Here is a 16,303-nt window from a genome sequence, read left to right as displayed (position 1 = left end):
GCGTCTCGAGGGCGTACTCGATGTAGATGTGCAGTGACAAGATCGGTTCCGCAAGAGGGTTCTATATAAGTCTTGTCCATCTTTCAGCCATTACTCATCAGCTCCACGATCCTTCCCAACGCTGTCTCATCGGTTTCTCACACATACGCACTGCATGGAATGCATGGTGAGGAGTAAGCACTGTATGCAAACCCGGTGCCCCCCAGAAATGCGCGAAAGACCGATTAAATGTCATCGTTGTCTGACAATTGCAATCTCAGTCTCCCGTGGCTGAGAATTTGGTTTATGGTATTTTGCTATCGGGGCCACTAGCAACCTTGCTTCGGAACTTGAATGCCCATCTTGAAGGGCTTTGGTATACGACAAAGTCGAGGAGGACCCGACTGGGTCCATCGATCAGACTGCAGCGAAGCTACGGCCATACACCCTGCACCCGTTGGTAACGGGCCCTTTCCGGATGGTTTGGATAGAGAGTCCGCGCGTGTTTGTCTGATCAAAGTGTTACCAGCGAACATTCCCGGGAAGAGCTCCCCCGATGAATATGATCAACAGAGCTTACGACACTGATCGGCAGCTACCTGAGATCAATCATCGCACAACAATAAACGAAGGTTACTCACCATGACAGGGACCATATGTCCATGAAAACAGTAAAACGGCTACGCGCGCTGAGCCTTTTTTGCTTCCTCCCTCTCTTCTACTTTCTTCCGCATGTTCTCCTGCTTTGCGGCAGCTTTCATCCTACGCTGTCGTTTCTTCCTATTGTTACCACGCTTGGGTCCTTCGATGGGTATTGGGTTTGTCAATCGTTTCTTCTTCTTCAACAACTCTTCAGCCTTTTGTTTCTCTCGTTTCTTGTCTCGTTTGCGCAGAGTGGTCATCGAGGCCTTCAGTAGTGAGCCATATGCTGCATGGAATCTAGGCAATTGGCCAGGTTCTATCTATCGGATTGGTACGGCAGACAGTGAGATGTAAGGAAACGCCGCTGAACCCATACACGTACTCGTGTCTCGAACTTGATGTCCTTCCCGTTAGACGCCCGAAGAAGGCACGGGTATTCATTGGCATATTCCGGAACATCGGGCGCATTAACAAGATCATACTTCACTATGCACGACGGCGATCAGAGATGGATGCATTTGGGACATTGTATATCAACTCACGCCGCTTATGGGTGAGCCATACTGTGCCGTGTTCCACGGACTGTTTGAACAGAGCATCCAGCTGCCGAAGGAACTAAAGGAGCAGCTTGTTATCTAGTGCATCAGTTTGCAGATTGGTTAGCGCACAGTATCCTGATCTACCAGTTGAGTTGGCATAGTTCAGGCGCTGACGGAGTGCACGGTCAAGGGGCTGAAGACACAGCCATCGACGGTAGCCGCTTCGCCACAGCATGTAGTAACGCGTTCTGATCACCTCCACGTAGGTCTGTACTTCGTCCCTCGCCCGCTCAGGTCCCTCGACGAAGCCTAAAGACTGAACTTTGCCCGCGTATCAGACGTCAACGTTGCGCCCACAAAACCTGCTATGGTTAGTTTACCCTCGCGTGTGATGCGTGCAACACGAACACAACTTGGTCATTAGGTCGTTCTCGCCGCCTCAATATGCACCAAAGGTGGAAAAGGTGCGTTATATATTCTGCTTCATGAGCGAACAACTCCTGAAGCATATTGAAGCCGTTATTTCGCGCCAATTCCGGGACATGGCACGGATGCGGATTGAATCGCTCCTTGCGTCATTCCCGAAACTCATCCCCATTGGTACACAGCATACAACAGTCGAAACATCGGACGTTCGATATGTTTATCAACCATTGGAGGATCTCTATATCGTCTTGATTACAAACAAAGCATCCAATATCTTGCAAGACATCGACACCCTGCACTTATTCGCGCGCATCGTCTCCGATCTCTGCAGAAGCGCTGATGAACGGGAAATTTTGAAGAACAGCTTCGAGCTACTTGGAGCCTTTGATGAGGTGGTCAGCCTTGGATACAAGGAGGGCGTCAACCTCATGCAAGTTCGAAGCATTCTTGAAATGGAGAGCCATGAGGAAAAGATCCAGGAGATTATCGCCAGGGTATTTATCTTCTGCTTGCTTACGAAGCCACTCTGAAACCGTCGATAGAACAAAGAGGCGGAGGCAAAGGAAGAACTCAAGCGCCGCGCCAAACAACTGGAGATGCAGCGGCGCGAACAGCAACGTCGTGCACAAGGCGGGGGAGGAGGAAGTTATATGGGCATGGGCGGCGGTGTTACTGGCTACTCCCCTGTTCCACAACGATTCGACGTACCCGAAACGGTCACGCCTGCGCGGAACTCTTCGCCCGCGCCTTCAAGCTTGCGCCCCCCTGCCTTCAAGGGCAGTGGTATGAAACTCGGCGCGAAGAAGAAAGATCAGCTAGCGGACGCGTTAGGCGGTGAAATTCATGAATCGGAAAGCCCGGTGCCTTCTGCGCCAGGCACCCCCCTTCCTTCCGCGCAAGCTGATCTTGCCCGCCCGAAAGGTTACCGCGGCAGTATCCCGCCAGTCACTCCTGACAGGTCGGTTCCTCGATTCTAGCCGGTGTCTACACTGTCTGACCTCTGTGTAGCATACACATCGCCATCAAAGAACAAATCTCCGCCTCTCTCATGCGAGAGGGCGGCTTGACCTCGTTGGAGCTCAAGGGTGATATGAACTTGACGGTTGCTGAGGCGTCGCGGGCGAAGATCAAGCTTACTCTCGCCCCCGCTACGACTGATTTTGGAGCGGACTTGCAATTCAAGCAGCACCCCAACGTGGCGAAGTTTGGTGAACCTGGAACCGATCGAACGATTGCCCTCAAAGATCCGTCGAAGTCGTTCCCTGTAAATAGAGCTCTAGAAGTTCTCAGATGGCGCTACACCGGTCGGGACGAGAGCCTCGTGCCATTGTCAAGTAAGCATCTGGTCAAGCCCACATCAGCATCGCGCGTTGAATAAGCCCACAGTCAACTGTTGGCCCACCCCGTCGAACGATGGTACCTGCGATGTCAACATTGAATATGAACTGGAAAACGATGTTCTATCCCTTCATGATGTTCTGATCTCCATACCTCTACCGTAAGCTTTGTGATCATCAATGACTTCGGCGCCACATGACGACTTGCACAGAGCCGGATCCTATCCGACTGTATCCTCGCACTCCGGCACCTGGACCCTGAATGCCTCGACGCATTCTCTCGATTGGTCTATTCCGCTCGTCACTGCTGATGAACGCTCGGGCTCTCTGGAATTTAGCGTAGGTGGTGACGATGTAGATGCGTTCTTCCCTGTCAAGGTTGCATTCGTCGCGGAGGGAAGCATGGCTGGCGTTCAAGTCGTTTCTGCCCATCACGCAGGCACCGGAGCAGAAGAAACATTTTCGCAAGACACAATCCTATCATCCGAGGAATATATCGTGGCCTAGAGCTCGCTCTTTCGCGTGGTCGGCTTCCTTGTCTGGTGTTTCATATGCATTCTGTTTAACAATCGAAACTGTATCGTCATTGGACATGGCATCTAGCGGAGTGCGAACGAAGCACGATGAAAGTAGGTATGCGAAAACTATCATTCTGAAACTAATGCCTACCAAAATGTATACATCTGTGCTATTTCAATGTCAAATTCCGAGTCGCAGTTTCCAACTTGTCATACGCCGAATTGCGTCGCGTGCCTAGTTCATCGGGCACCCAACTCTTTCGTCTTGCAGAAGCACTTGGTCCTGTGAAGTAAGAAGAGTTTCTCGGGCTGCCGTCCATGGGAGAATGCGAAGGTGACGGGGTGAGATAGACACCGTAGGAAGCTGCCGATACAGAAGGGATGGCCATGCCCAGCGAGGGGAGGGGGCTCCGACTAGAAGCCCTCAACGAAGATTGTATGACGCGGGGTGTGGGCAGTTTTGTGCCGTCGGGATCGAGGAGCATCTGCATGGCTACCAGGCACATGAAGGCGTCATTCCCGGCATTATGCAGCGCACACATCCTTGAAGGTTCCACCTGGAGCGACCTGAGCAGGTTCTCGAACGATAGTGTTGAACCCGGAATCCGAGGCTGGCCTGTCTTGGCGTCTTGCATGGGCGCACGGTGCGCCGTTCCGAATAGTTGGCGTTCGAAGGTCGACGTGTCTATCACCAGCATATTATGCGGAAGTTCTGAAAATCAAAGGTGGTTTTTGCGTGGTCCGCGATGATCCACTGGATGGCTCACTAATCTTCATCTCCTCTAAACGTTGCAGGTCATTTTGCACCCCATGCCCAACCAGGACCAGTGTATTAGGTACCGTATCGGAGTCCGGACTGGCCAGACTGCTGCAATTTGTGTAATCATATGAGCGATCTATAGCCACACATTAGTCACATACAATACCTGATATGCGCGCCTACAATAGTTCGGAGGTTTGCTTTTGGCACAACCTGGCTGTCTCCAAACTAGAAAGCTTATCTGAGGGCGACCTGCATCGCATGCATGCTTGTCTAGGGCTTACCGCATACTACGTATCTGCGATAAGAGGAGCATGCTCGTATACAATGTAAACAGTAGACGTACCTCCCACGGATGAGTAGGGCAATGTTTGTTGACAATCTTGTCTGCATGTTCTGCCACGATGTAATGACCTTTTCTGTACCTTCTTCAGCCTGGATCGGTCAACAAACGCATGATACAAACCGGTAGTTCTGATCCGGCGAAGGAGGCCATACCCCTACACTGTACATCCAGCTCCGTCATGCGAGTCTTCACGGAACATAAGGATGACTAACGCGTCCAAGTGGCCGCAACGAATTGCGGCATATCCCCATTCGAGAATAGTAGCCGCGTTTCGCTCGGACCATTCGAAATCAATTGCCATAAAGGTTTTGTCTCGCTTTCCCCAAAGATCTCGGATAGCTTTTGGGTCACCGCTTCGGACGCGCACTTTCAAGGCGTTCAGCGTCGCTGCGTGCAGTGTCGCGTGCAGTTTCCGATACGTGGCCATATCCGCGACATGTCGAAGCGGTCGTTGCGACGTTTCGAATGGATCAACTTGGAGTATATTATTGACGTTTGGAAGGGTTTCTCCGAATCTAATAGTATCCACGACTTGAGCCTGCAAAGTTTCTGTCACATTAATTAGCACACCGACCTTGTCTTGATCATCTTCACGAAAGCGCCTATTGATCCTAAGCGAGTGACGACGTGCCCTCTACAAGTTGCGGAGTCGGTGACAATCACCACGGGCCAGTTGAAACCGAGAAAAGCGTCGAACGATTCGAAAAGGTGACCCCAAGACCGCTCATACCTGACATAGGTTTAAGCGGTGTTGCGGTCTTTATACATTTACAATACTCACCACGGGATGTTATGGAGCTGAAAATGGCCAAGATACGCAGAATAGACCTAGAAGATATTAGCGTCATCACCACCGCAGAGATAAGCCAGGCAAGACCGCCGACCGAATGCAGGTCGTACTCCCATCCGGCGACGTCGACCAAATTGAAGTCCGCCATGGCTAGTAGCTTTTCCAAGCCTACCCGCAAGGGAAACGAGACAGGGTTGAAACGTGCATAGCGACGGCGAGGAACTGCCGTTCATATACTTAGGGGCTAAGAGGCGCGGCGGGTTGCTTCCGTGCTCTCAGTGCTCACTGCCTTGCCATGTGTGTCCTGGTAACCTGCGGCTGGTTGTGACCAAGAATTCAGTCTGATGGACTAGAAGCACGCAACACGCGCCTCTGACTGAGATTGAGCGTTCGAGGATGACATGAATCGTTATAACATGAATGGTTATATTGTGAGGAATGGCAAGAATGTGCTATGCTATTTTTAGTCGTGTTCTCAGTAACGCCGGTCACAACGCAACGCCGATAGCTGTGATTGCTTGAACAGCCGGCCGTACAATGCTTGATGGACATAGGCTGAAGGGTTATATATGAACGGGACAGTCCGTGGCGTCGTCCATTGATAGTACAAGTATCGTATGTGTGACTCGTTGATTAACCAGCCGATCACGTTTGAATGGACATTGGTCGTACAAGTACTGCCGTCGCATGGGCCCCTTCAAGGAGAAGCTGTCAGTGTCCCGGTATCACTGTTAAGCCAGGATGAGGTGTATTCAGAATGGATATCGCGTTCTTCTCTCATGCCTTTGGCATCGAAGTGAGCTGAGTTTTACGAAGATGTTTCATCCCAAGGAGTAGTGCAATGCGGCAAGACGAGTGTTGACGTACAGTGAGCTTCACTTTGCAACGGGAATATAGATTGTCTAGGCATGCTTCCCACGTCGTATGCAGGCCATCGTCCTGAAAGCGTCGAATTAGGGAAGCTAGTACATGTCCACCATGGTTAGGATGAACGGTCAGAGCGACCAGGTGTCTGACCGCCGACGCCACCTCAGCAAAACTGTACAGCGCTGGTTCTCACGCTCTCACGCCCTTCTTACTCACCACCGTAAGCGGTGGGCCGCCTGTAGACGCCAATTCCGTTGCTCATCCCGTCTGTTCTTAACTTTCAGATGCAGATTTTCGTCAAGACCCTCACGGGGAAGACGATCACCCTTGAGGTGGAGTCTTCCGACACCATCGACAATGTTAAGGCCAAGATCCAGGACAAGGAGGGGTACATATCCAACCGAAGCATGTTGAGGCCGTACTAATTTGATGTTACAGCATTCCTCCGGATCAGCAGCGTCTCATCTTTGCTGGCAAGCAGCTTGAAGACGGCCGCACCCTGAGTGATTACAACATTCAAAAGGAGTCGACTCTGCACTTGGTTCTCCGGTACGGACACACCTTGGAGTGCGTCTGGCGCGGATGACTGACTGCCAACGACATTCTAGCCTTCGTGGTGGTATCATCGAGCCCTCCTTGAAGGTGCTCGCGTCCAAGTACAACTGCGACAAGCAGATCTGCCGCAAGTGCTACGCACGTCTTCCCCCTCGTGCCACCAACTGCCGCAAGCGATCGTGTGGCCACTCATCGCAGCTTCGTCCGTCAGTACAAAACCTATCATTGATACCGCTTTCTCCGCTAACGGCTTACATTTCGTACAGCAAGAAGAAGCTGAAATAGTGGTTTCGCCCTCTTCACCCTGTCTGTCCCGGCACTCCGAGGCTCTACGTCAATATTATGGAGCATGCATGTATTGTCGTTATCACTCGTTTCTCAGCATGCTAGATGAAGTTATGAGACCGAGCAAGCGCGTTGTTTGATTATCCTTGCTGTGCAAACGGCCTTCCGCGCGTCCATCATATGTCGACATTCTGTGCGTATGGATACTCGGTCATCGATCGCGACTGGAGAACGGCGCCTCTCCGTGTTGATTTGGTGGACTTCGCTCCTGTTCATGCCATGACAGACCGCATACCTCTCAAGACTTTTAGAAGCATCATAACTATGGCAGCCGTCTCTCGTTGACTCATGACATAGATTGATTGGTGTCGCCAGTCCTTGGTCTACATGTTCGGAGCGACTAAGTTCGGCAAGGACAGGTGTATGAAGCCATGGAATACATTGCTCTAAGCTCGGGCCATCACCAGCGGGAATCGCGACTGCTGAAAGGCATCGTAAGTCCGGGAGGAGCGAGATGGGCGAAGGTCACCAAAAGCCTGACATTGTATAACGTCCGTCACGAGGAAGAGGGATACAACTCCTCCTTGGTGTCAATGCCTGTACGCCACGAAATTGAGTGTCCAAAATGGTGATGATGTGCATGTCACTGACCAAGCTCCTCCCGAACGCCTTTTAACTCGTCAAGGTAGGCCTGGTATTGTTTCTTGTTCTCCACTTTCTCCCGGATACCCTCGAAAACGCGAACAGCAGTCGCGTAGTCGTCTACGCGTCGGGCAGCGCGGAGTGCGGCTTCGCAGACGGTAGGGGCGGGAACCAAGTCATGCGAGAAGCAATTGTTCAGGCCACGCTGGACCTCGAAAAGGTCCTGCGCGTTTTGGAAGAAGTTGACGTAGCGCTCGGTAAAGGCCTCAAACGTCTCCTGGCCATGCTCGCCCGAGGAGTGACGGACTTGAGTGAGCTGGGTGAGGACGTGGGGAGTGCGAGATGCAGGACGGGCTCGCACAGCGGCAACGAGCATACGAGTGCGTAACATGTAGGGCAACGATTGGCTGGCGACGCTGGGGATGAAGGGGGAGAGGGGCAGGGTTGAATTTAGTGGCTTCGGAGTGAGCCGGTTCAGACTCGCGTACAAGAGTCTCGCTCTGACCTCGACCGCACAACGTCTGTCCAGTACTGATGGTATTTGCGCTGTGCAATCTGACTGCCGTAGTGACGACGAGGGCCTGTGAGGCTGCTACAACTGGTTATACGGCATGGGTTCAGCACCACATTGAGCTGTTTATCAACCGCTGCCGCCAGCTGTCCAACCACGTCAAGTCCCTGCCATACCATAATGCGCTCGCGTTCGGTCTGCAAGGCTCTGCAGGCGCGAACACCAAGCATTGACGACGAACGCTATACCCTTTTACACGAACATGCTACAACACACAGGCCTCCATCTTCGCCGACAGCCATCTACGAAATCCACAGAAAGCTACCAGTTTTATGATATCTTCGCAAAGAATCCATGCTCAGAAGTTCCTCAACGGAGACCCACGGAGAGGCAACGGTCTGCTCAATATGTCAGGGTATGTAGTTCGCTGGTTTGTTCATTCAACGAATGGCCGACATCTTGGCAGTGGCCCAAACAGGCACCGACAATGTCCTCGGATTCTTCGCGTAGGCAGCGCATGAAGAAGCCAAAAACGCTCCTTCTTAAAGTCATGAGACGGTTGTCGTCTAATGCCCTGTGCTTCCTCAAGAGCCAGGAACTATGTTTCCCTTTGGAGGCACAGGACATGGTGTGTTTCCGGTAGTCCTGTGTGTGCGAGTGCTCACGCATAATAGAACGACATACTCGGTGTGCGCCGTTCAGATGGGAAATATGGAGGCAACAAGACGAATGCGCCTGTAGTCGACATCGCTTGCATCCACATAACCGCGCCGTGCACCACCGACCAGACTACTGGGCTACCCAGGACGCATGTACGAGTCTGACTCTTTTGTTTCAACGGAGACTGAGATCATATTTTGCAGGACTCGGATGAACAGATCATGCAATGCGGATCTCACAATAAATCGACAGGAGGAAGCCCAAGGGAACAAGTGATTGATCCCGCAAGCGGAACCTCGTTCGTCGTGCCGTCGGTGATCATCACTCTTGCGACTCCCGACAGGTCTTCTGTCGCCGTTTTTTCTCCAGACGACCCTAGCTGTCTTAGCCTCACGCCGGACTTGCGTCGAAGTCCAACGCAGCAATGTACACCGTGCTCGGATCAGGGTATGCTGATGGAAACGACAAGTTGCATGGACCTGAAGCGTACTTGGAAGTGCTGCAAGCCAGAAACCTTGTTAAACCGGTGTCGAGGGTTTGTTCCTAGGTTGCAACACTCGGACGTCGAGCAGTGGTTTCCTGTATCTCGGCCGAGCCGTTCCTCGCGCTCAGCTCTTTCGCCTTCCGCACATGGCCGACCTGTGGTGATCGTCGTGCGGACGGCCAGCGTTCAATCCGACCGTTAGGCCACGTCTCTGACGATATTTCGCATGAAGACAAACCGGGTCACACGCACGGTCGATTCCCTTCCGCAACGCACACATCGCCCCTAGCGCATTCGCTGGGATTGGCGTCTTTCTCATCCTATTTTTGTCCTACATACTCATGCATTGTTCGCATGGTGCAAGGCATAGCTCATGGGCGCTTGCAACAGGTTCATTGAACAAAGTATCGCCCGTTGTATCTCGCTGTCCTGTTTGTAACGCTAGTGAAGAGTGCTACTCCGTATGTGCTTCGGTGCATGTAAATAGCAACTGAGTGCATTGGACTGCGTGTTCAATGTGGCTGCATGCATGAACGGCGTTCCCGGTCAACCACTTGCTTGGTGAAGGCTTGTCACTGTGACCCATTCCCCTGGGCTCACGTCCTCAGAATTGCCGCGTTATACCACAGAACCGGTTCACTCCTCTGCCTCATAACCATGGAGGGTCCCGTCCGCTGGGTACTCGACCTGGTCGCCGCCGGTGCCCCCCATGTTGCAGCCAGAGGTTTCCGTTGAGGCCAAGACCTCCCCCCTGAAAAGGCGCCTCAGCGCGGCCACGAACACCGTTGCCCAGCATGCTGCAAAACACATGGGACTTGGCATAGTCTGCGCGGTAGCATACTTCGATCCGTGAGTGAAATAAACTCAGGACATTTCGACAGTCTGATCAATCTGGACTATACCAGGGGAAACTGGGGAGTGGATTTGCAAGCCGGTAGCCAGTATGGCTACAAGTTGCTTTTCGTAGTGCTTGTAGCCGGGCTTATTGCGGTTTTCTGGCAGGTAAGTCTCGACGCAGTCAACGCGTACGCACACTATACCCCGTGTATATCGACAGATCCAGGCCAACAAACTAGGATGCGTGACCGGGATGGGTGAGTGTCTTTTACCGCCACACTCTTGTTTGCTAATCGATTCAAACCGTGTAGATCTTGCGTCTCATTGCCGGTTGCTACTTCACAATCGTCCGAAACGCACCCGACTCTACCGTTGGTGCTTGCTCTATCCTCTGTACGCCCTGTCGGAGGTGGCCATCATCAGTACGGATCTAGCCGAGCTCCTGGGATCCGCAATCGCCATCGTGTTACTGTTCCCCAGTATCCCGCTTTGGACAGCAGTTCTGTTAACAGCCACGGACGTGATATTTTTACTGCTACTGAGCGATCCTTTACGGAGCAAGCCAGTGAAGAGTTTCGAAATCCTTATCGGTCTCTTGGTACGCTCCATCCATCTAGGAACATAACAGATCTTACATTTTATCAGGTCTGTGGCATATTGATTTGCATCGCAATCGTTATTGGAAGGACCAATGTCGATTGGGCGAAAGCGTTCGACGGGTTTCTACCCTCAAAGACCCTCTTCAAGTCTGGAGGCCTATATACATCCGTTGGCGTGCTCGGTGCTACCGTCATGCCTCACAGTCTCTTCCTTGGCTCAGCCCTAGCCACTCAAGACAGGGCCTGTATCTCACCCCCTGCGGAGCTAGCAATCGAGGACTTGCCCATACATCGTGCCGTACCGCGAACGAGGACCCTGAAGACGCTTGCAGACACTTGCTCATCGGCATTTCATATGGGAGCTATCGACTCCTCTGACAAACCGAAGTGTCACGCGGAGCATAAGAACAATTCGTATGAATTCGTCCGAGCCCACCTCTACCATGGCATCGTCAACGTCGTCATCAGCCTGGTGGGACTCGCTGTATGCATCAACTCATTGTGAGCATCGATTTCGTCAATCTTTGCACGTCTTCATGTTTGTCCCGCATAGAATACTCGTTCTTTCGTCCGCCGTGTTCTTCTATGGTGGCATGAGTAGAAGCGCAGACGCAGCTAGCCTCTTTGATGCACACAGCGTGATCCGCGATGTTATTGGCAAACGTAAGCTTCCGGATCATGGCGTCTAGTCCTCCTGTTGAATGTTTGAGCCAGCTGCAGCTACTCTTTTCGCCATTGCTTTGCTTTGTGCCGGGCAAAGTGCCAGTATAGTCGCTACCTTGGGCGGACAAGTGGTCAGCGAAGGCTTTATACATTGGAAGATTTCAGTGCGTCAACCCAAATGCTGGTTCGGCAGATATTCATTCATGACTAGCCCGTCTTGCGACGGTTAATCACCCGTCTCCTCGGACTGATTCCATCTATGATTGTGGCTCTGGCCGTTGGGCGCGGTGGTATCAACACCCTGCTCGTCATATCGCAGGTCACCCTGTCGATGGTTCTTCCTTTCATCACTTTCCCTCTCGTCTGGCTCACGTCATCGAAGGAAGTGATGCAAGTACGAGGGGAGCCGCTGGGCCTGATTGTCGATCCCCCTTCGATGGACTCCGCTTCCTTATCTGCTCGGTCTGCAGCCAGCCTAGGTGCGGTACAGCACCCGGAGAATATGTCTGTCGATGGCTCAGAGGAGACAGAACGATGGGTTGATTTCAGCAGCGGAAAAGTCATCACCTGCTTGGGTTACGCTATCTGGTTCGTCATCGTCATTGCGAATGTGTATGTTATCGTTGCTTTGGCGCTGGGGCAAGGAACTTAGTCGAATGTTTAACTTATATTATGTATACTGTCGCAACCTCGGGCTAGCGACTTCACGCATGGAACATCCTTATATCATGTTGTCGTACCACCTATATCTCTGGATCAGAAGACATCCATGTTGGGCGTTCGCTCGAGCCTTAAATGGCTCAACTGCGAGTATGTGCGAGGAAGCGGCACGATCAGCGTCACCCACTCCCAGCGTGACAGGAGTACGGTTCCTCCGGATCCTGACCTTCCTCTGGACTTCCATACCTCGCGCGCACAGCTGCTGAGCTCCCTCTCGGCATCTGAACCTACACTACGCGTTCAACTGTTATTCCTCATCTTGGACACGCCTTACTCCGTGGCGGAAGATCCTGGGGCCTTCGTGAGGACGAGTAGGACTCATGGCTCCTGCGTCTGAGGCCGCCCTCGACATCTTCGATGATGACGACGAAGGCTGGCAAGATATGCCTGTCGTGCGTGAAAGCGATGAGTTTGCTGGGGGCCTAGATGAAGAAGACCAGAAGAAATATAAATATGTCGCCGCCGCAAAGAAGACTGATGCGGGCACAAGCAACGCTACTGGGGATGTTGAAGACGTAGACTTCCAGGGCAGCGAATGGCGAAAGAAAGTGGACCAGAACGAGAGCGAATATACACGACTACGTGCGACCGAAGAGGATGAGAACGATGAGGTGCACTTGCGGACCAAGTATCTCTTTGACGAGGACAAGGCTATGACCCCTCTCAGTCAGATGCAAGCGACTAAAGACCTGCTTACCGAGGCGCAACGCATTGCTTATGTTGGCCTTTGCTCACTCACGACTCGGGAGATGGCACAGAGGCTAAAGGATGCGAACAGCAAGCAGCTGAAAGACGCGATACAGGGCCTCGAGTTGTGGTCGCTCAAGATCATGGGTCGGTTATACTATCATATGGAAATTGCTACTGAAGGTGAAATCCCGTTTGTTTCCTTCAGTGACTCGCTGAACTGTAGCGGCAGAACAGAAGATGATTGAGAGCCTGGCCCAACACGGTGTGCAACCGATGGATCTCGTCCCCGCTCTCATGACTACCCATACTGTGGCCAATCCGGAATATGATCCAGCGGAGGCGAAACGTCAAGCTGAAGAGGAGCGGCTACGTGCGCTACATGAGTCTGAAGACATAGCGGCCCCGCCGCCATACACCCCGACTTCACCGTACCCTAAAACCCCGGAGACATCCACCGTGAAGCAGTTTCAGACAACCACTCGAGTCCTTGAGGAAACATCCACCACCGTTATTCCCGGCGTCAGTACATCTCTGTCGGCTGCTGATGCCAATGTTACCCTCGATATCCGATGGACCGTTCTTTGCGACTTGTTTCTCCTATTGATCGCGGATTCAGTCTATGATGCACGATCGCGAGTGCTGCTGGAAACCATTGCGCTCAAATTGGGCCTTGGTTGGCTCGATTTGGCCAAATTCGAGAGGAGGGTAACAGAAGCTTTGGAAATCCAAGAAGGCGTCGAGAAGCTTGAACAGCAAGAGGTCATCGAGGGTAGACAGAAGTCGTCCAAGAAACGACGATACATGATGATGGGACTAGCGACGTTAGGTAAGACTCTCATTGTTCTTGTCGATTTCTTTACTGAGTCTACGATGGAGGGGGAGGTCTCGTTATTGGCTTGTCCGCCGGGTTGCTCGCGCCTGTGATTGGCGCAGGCCTAGGTGCTGCTTTGACGACAGTTGGTATTTCGGGTACCACAGCATTCCTTGGCGGCGCGGGTGGTGCCGCCGTTATTACTACCGGCGGGGTCCTCACAGGATCTGGGATAGCCGCTCGTGGCATGGCACGACGCACGCGACTTGTACGGACGTTCGACATACTTCCTTTGCATAACAACAAGCGGGTTAACTGTATTCTAACGGTGCCCGGGTGAGTCCCCTGTCCGAGGTGATCGGGTGAGACGCTAACGATTGAATCTGTCAGATTCCTTACAGGTTTGCAAGATGACCCCAGGCTTCCGTACAGCGTCCTTGACCCCGTGGTCGGGGACGTCTTCAGCGTCCTCTGGGAGCCGGAGATGATCCGTGAAACGGGCGACGCTCTCAAGATTTTGACGAGCGAGGTGCTGTCGCAACTCGCACAAACTGCGTTGCAGGCGACAGTGATGACAGCTCTTATGAGTGCACTACAGTGGCCAATCAGTAAGTCAGCCAGGGATAGGCCCAACTTGTCTAACTATCTTCCCTTCATCTGCAGTCTTGACGAAACTTGGGTACCTGATTGATAACCCTTGGAGCAATGCCCTCGACCGTGCCAAAGCTGCGGGGGGTGTTCTCGCCGACGTTCTCATTCAACGTCATCTCGGAGTACGACCCGTAACCCTCATCGGCTTTTCACTCGGCTCCAGAGTGATATTCTACGCGCTTCTTGAGCTAGCTCGCCAGAAGGCCTACGGTATTGTACAAGACGTCTTCATCATGGGGACTACAGTCACCGCATCCACGTCAACATGGCACGCAGCCCGCTCAGCGGTGGCCGGGCGTTTCGTCAACGGCTACGCCCGTAATGATTGGGTTCTCAACTACCTCTTCAGGGCGACAAGTGGAGGGTTGAACACAGTGGCGGGCCTGCGCCCGGTACAGGGTGTTCCAGGACTTGAGAATGTGGACGTCACAGATAAAGTAGCCGGGCACATGAGTTATCGCGCGTTCATGCCGCTCATCCTCGACTCCCTTGGATTCCCAGTTACCTCAGATTACTTCGACGAACCAGAGGTAAATCTTGTGTAGAACGGAAAGGCTCCGGTCACTGATGTCATCCACACAGGAACCCGACTTTGAAGAGGAGCGTATCGTGGTGAGAGAGGAGGAAGCCCCCAAGAAGAGAAGATGGTTTGGTAGCAAAGGCAAGAAGTCCAAGCCACCCATAGGCACCGCATCACGGCCGCCTTCCGCATCAAGTTTCCCGTCGTTTAGGAGGAAGAGCTCCGTTGTTCAGGAGGAGCCAGCGGAAGACGAGCTGCCCCCTCGCGAGGAGAAACCTGTAAACGTCGCTATCGCCGCTCCGGGTCCCGCGGATGCCCGCGTCGAGGAATCTTCCGGTGACATCGGCGAGGTGACACCGAAGACTGCTGAAGCTTCGCATTTGCCCCCTGCCCATGCAGGGTTTGATATCCACGCTATCAAAGCTGCGATAGGGAAAGAGGATTCGAATGAAGGGGCTATCAAGCTTCCTCAACAGGATATGTATGCCATTCCATATATGCGACGCGACATGGAAAGGTCGGAATCCGCACCACCGCCACTCCAGGACGTTGTACCGTCGAGCCCATCATCGCTAGGTCGTTCATCAAGACCGACTGCTGTCGGCACTACGTCACAGACAGATTTACCTTCGATGCTCTCGAAGTCGATGTTTGTTGACGAGGACGAAGAAGTGACGTCATCGCTTGGGCATGAGCTGGAAGATTCATCCCGAAGGAACCTGCCGGGTCCACGGTTAACCTTCGGCGCCCCCTGGAGTGCTCAAGCAGAGCAGCCGGTGCCGGACCAACTTTACGGCGGCGGGTTTGTGAATCCCTTCAGCGACCCCACGGACGATGCTCCTGCCTCGTCACCTGGAACATCGTATCTGCCCGGTCGAACTAATGTATCCTCGGATCCGTTCCGCGTAGCAGGAAAAGCATCGTCATTCGGGGGCTCGGACGGGACAATCACGATCAACACAGGCGGAAGCCACGGGGATCTTGACCCGTGGAGTAATACTCTTGGAAGCCAAAAACCTCGCGCCGACAGTTTTGCCGCCAACCCGTGGTCATAATCGTCAACCATTTATCCCGCACCTCAAATCTTGATCACAAGCACAGAACCCACGAAGACAGTCCTTCGCCCTCGATGTAACCATCGACTGACGACTGCCCTCCTGCATCAAGCGTTCAGGTCTCATGGAGGCTCCGTAGAAATCTTCGCTTGCGACGGTGCATCCCTCATGACAGCACGAGGCGCAGGATATCTGCCCGCGTTCCTAACTTCGAATCACATTACATGTACTCTCTCGCGGCTCTTCCACAACCTTCTGCATACTCACTATCCTCTGATCTTCTTCTGTACGCATTAACAAGGAATTCTCTAGCTGATGACTGCGATTGTTTGTAGATCAGCTCTGAACTGACATCATTTTATGTTTTCCCGCATTCTGTCTCACGCGCGTCGCCCCCTGCATTTGTTTGCTTGTCC

At 52.7% G+C, this 16,303-nt stretch overlaps 5 protein-coding genes across 5 annotated transcripts; 3 read left to right on the top strand and 2 right to left on the bottom strand.

Moving 5' to 3' along the window:
• Positions 1–65: 65 nt before the first annotated feature.
• Positions 66–1,343, bottom strand: PUNSTDRAFT_49153 (signal recognition particle SRP9/SRP14 subunit). Its single transcript, XM_007379187.1, has 5 exons — positions 1,290–1,343; positions 1,164–1,236; positions 1,004–1,107; positions 621–941; positions 66–574 (listed from the first exon to the last, which is right to left on the bottom strand). Exons 1-4 carry the CDS (start codon positions 1,317–1,319, stop codon positions 660–662), a joined length of 489 nt encoding a protein of 162 aa, XP_007379249.1. The 5' UTR covers positions 1,320–1,343; the 3' UTR covers positions 66–574; positions 621–659.
• Positions 1,344–1,430: 87 nt separating this feature from the next.
• On the top strand, positions 1,431–5,501 carry PUNSTDRAFT_49151 (uncharacterized protein). Its single transcript, XM_007379186.1, has 16 exons — positions 1,431–1,530; positions 1,585–1,624; positions 1,677–2,080; positions 2,129–2,544; positions 2,595–2,920; positions 2,973–3,084; positions 3,136–4,153; positions 4,209–4,309; positions 4,368–4,429; positions 4,455–4,460; positions 4,548–4,620; positions 4,668–4,706; positions 4,760–5,062; positions 5,122–5,277; positions 5,329–5,375; positions 5,432–5,501. Exons 1-7 carry the CDS (start codon positions 1,528–1,530, stop codon positions 3,428–3,430), a joined length of 1,596 nt encoding a protein of 531 aa, XP_007379248.1. The 5' UTR covers positions 1,431–1,527; the 3' UTR covers positions 3,431–4,153; positions 4,209–4,309; positions 4,368–4,429; positions 4,455–4,460; positions 4,548–4,620; positions 4,668–4,706; positions 4,760–5,062; positions 5,122–5,277; positions 5,329–5,375; positions 5,432–5,501.
• Positions 5,502–7,687: 2,186 nt separating this feature from the next.
• On the bottom strand, positions 7,688–8,077 carry PUNSTDRAFT_59158 (COX5A-domain-containing protein; the record flags this gene model as incomplete). The annotated part of the gene is made up of 1 exon (XM_007379185.1): positions 7,688–8,077. The coding sequence occupies one exon, from the start codon at positions 8,075–8,077 to the stop codon at positions 7,688–7,690; it is 390 nt and encodes a 129-aa protein (XP_007379247.1).
• Positions 8,078–10,050: 1,973 nt separating this feature from the next.
• On the top strand, positions 10,051–12,139 carry PUNSTDRAFT_117853 (natural resistance-associated macrophage protein; the record flags this gene model as incomplete). The annotated part of the gene is made up of 8 exons (XM_007379184.1): positions 10,051–10,190; positions 10,247–10,343; positions 10,399–10,435; positions 10,490–10,776; positions 10,824–11,278; positions 11,331–11,440; positions 11,492–11,604; positions 11,652–12,139. 8 exons carry the CDS (start codon positions 10,051–10,053, stop codon positions 12,090–12,092), a joined length of 1,680 nt encoding a protein of 559 aa, XP_007379246.1. The 3' UTR covers positions 12,093–12,139.
• Positions 12,140–12,365: 226 nt separating this feature from the next.
• On the top strand, positions 12,366–16,256 carry PUNSTDRAFT_96099 (DUF726-domain-containing protein). The gene is made up of 6 exons (XM_007379183.1): positions 12,366–13,030; positions 13,080–13,676; positions 13,727–13,997; positions 14,052–14,269; positions 14,325–14,842; positions 14,895–16,256. The coding sequence occupies exons 1-6, from the start codon at positions 12,481–12,483 to the stop codon at positions 15,885–15,887; spliced, it is 3,147 nt and encodes a 1,048-aa protein (XP_007379245.1). The 5' UTR covers positions 12,366–12,480; the 3' UTR covers positions 15,888–16,256.
• The last annotated feature ends 47 nt before the right edge of the window (positions 16,257–16,303 follow it).

Source organism: Punctularia strigosozonata, assembly GCF_000264995.1.
Source record: "Punctularia strigosozonata HHB-11173 SS5 unplaced genomic scaffold PUNSTscaffold_1, whole genome shotgun sequence".
Classification (NCBI taxonomy): Eukaryota; Fungi; Basidiomycota; class Agaricomycetes; order Corticiales; family Punctulariaceae; genus Punctularia; species Punctularia strigosozonata.
Note: the sequence above shows the minus strand (reverse complement) of the source record. Positions and strands in the feature narration are given on the sequence as shown.

Bases quoted from the DNA above. Each gene is read 5' to 3' on its own strand.
- PUNSTDRAFT_49153 (XM_007379187.1), bottom strand. From the start codon at position 1,319: ATGCCAACTCAACTGGTAGATCAGGATACT. The intron at 1,108-1,163 runs GTGAGTTGATAT...CGTCGTGCATAG, and splicing joins ATGGCTCACCCATAAGCGGC to TGAAGTATGATCTTGTTAAT. The intron at 942-1,003 runs GTACGTGTATGG...CCAATCCGATAG, and splicing joins ACATCAAGTTCGAGACACGA to ATAGAACCTGGCCAATTGCC.
- PUNSTDRAFT_49151 (XM_007379186.1), top strand. The intron at 2,545-2,594 runs GTCGGTTCCTCG...ACCTCTGTGTAG, and splicing joins CCGCCAGTCACTCCTGACAG to CATACACATCGCCATCAAAG. The intron at 2,921-2,972 runs GTAAGCATCTGG...ATAAGCCCACAG, and splicing joins GAGCCTCGTGCCATTGTCAA to TCAACTGTTGGCCCACCCCG.
- PUNSTDRAFT_96099 (XM_007379183.1), top strand. From the start codon at position 12,481: ATGGCTCCTGCGTCTGAGGCCGCCCTCGACATCTTCGATGATGACGAC. The intron at 13,031-13,079 runs GTGAAATCCCGT...CTGTAGCGGCAG, and splicing joins TATGGAAATTGCTACTGAAG to AACAGAAGATGATTGAGAGC. The intron at 14,843-14,894 runs GTAAATCTTGTG...TCATCCACACAG, and splicing joins ATTACTTCGACGAACCAGAG to GAACCCGACTTTGAAGAGGA.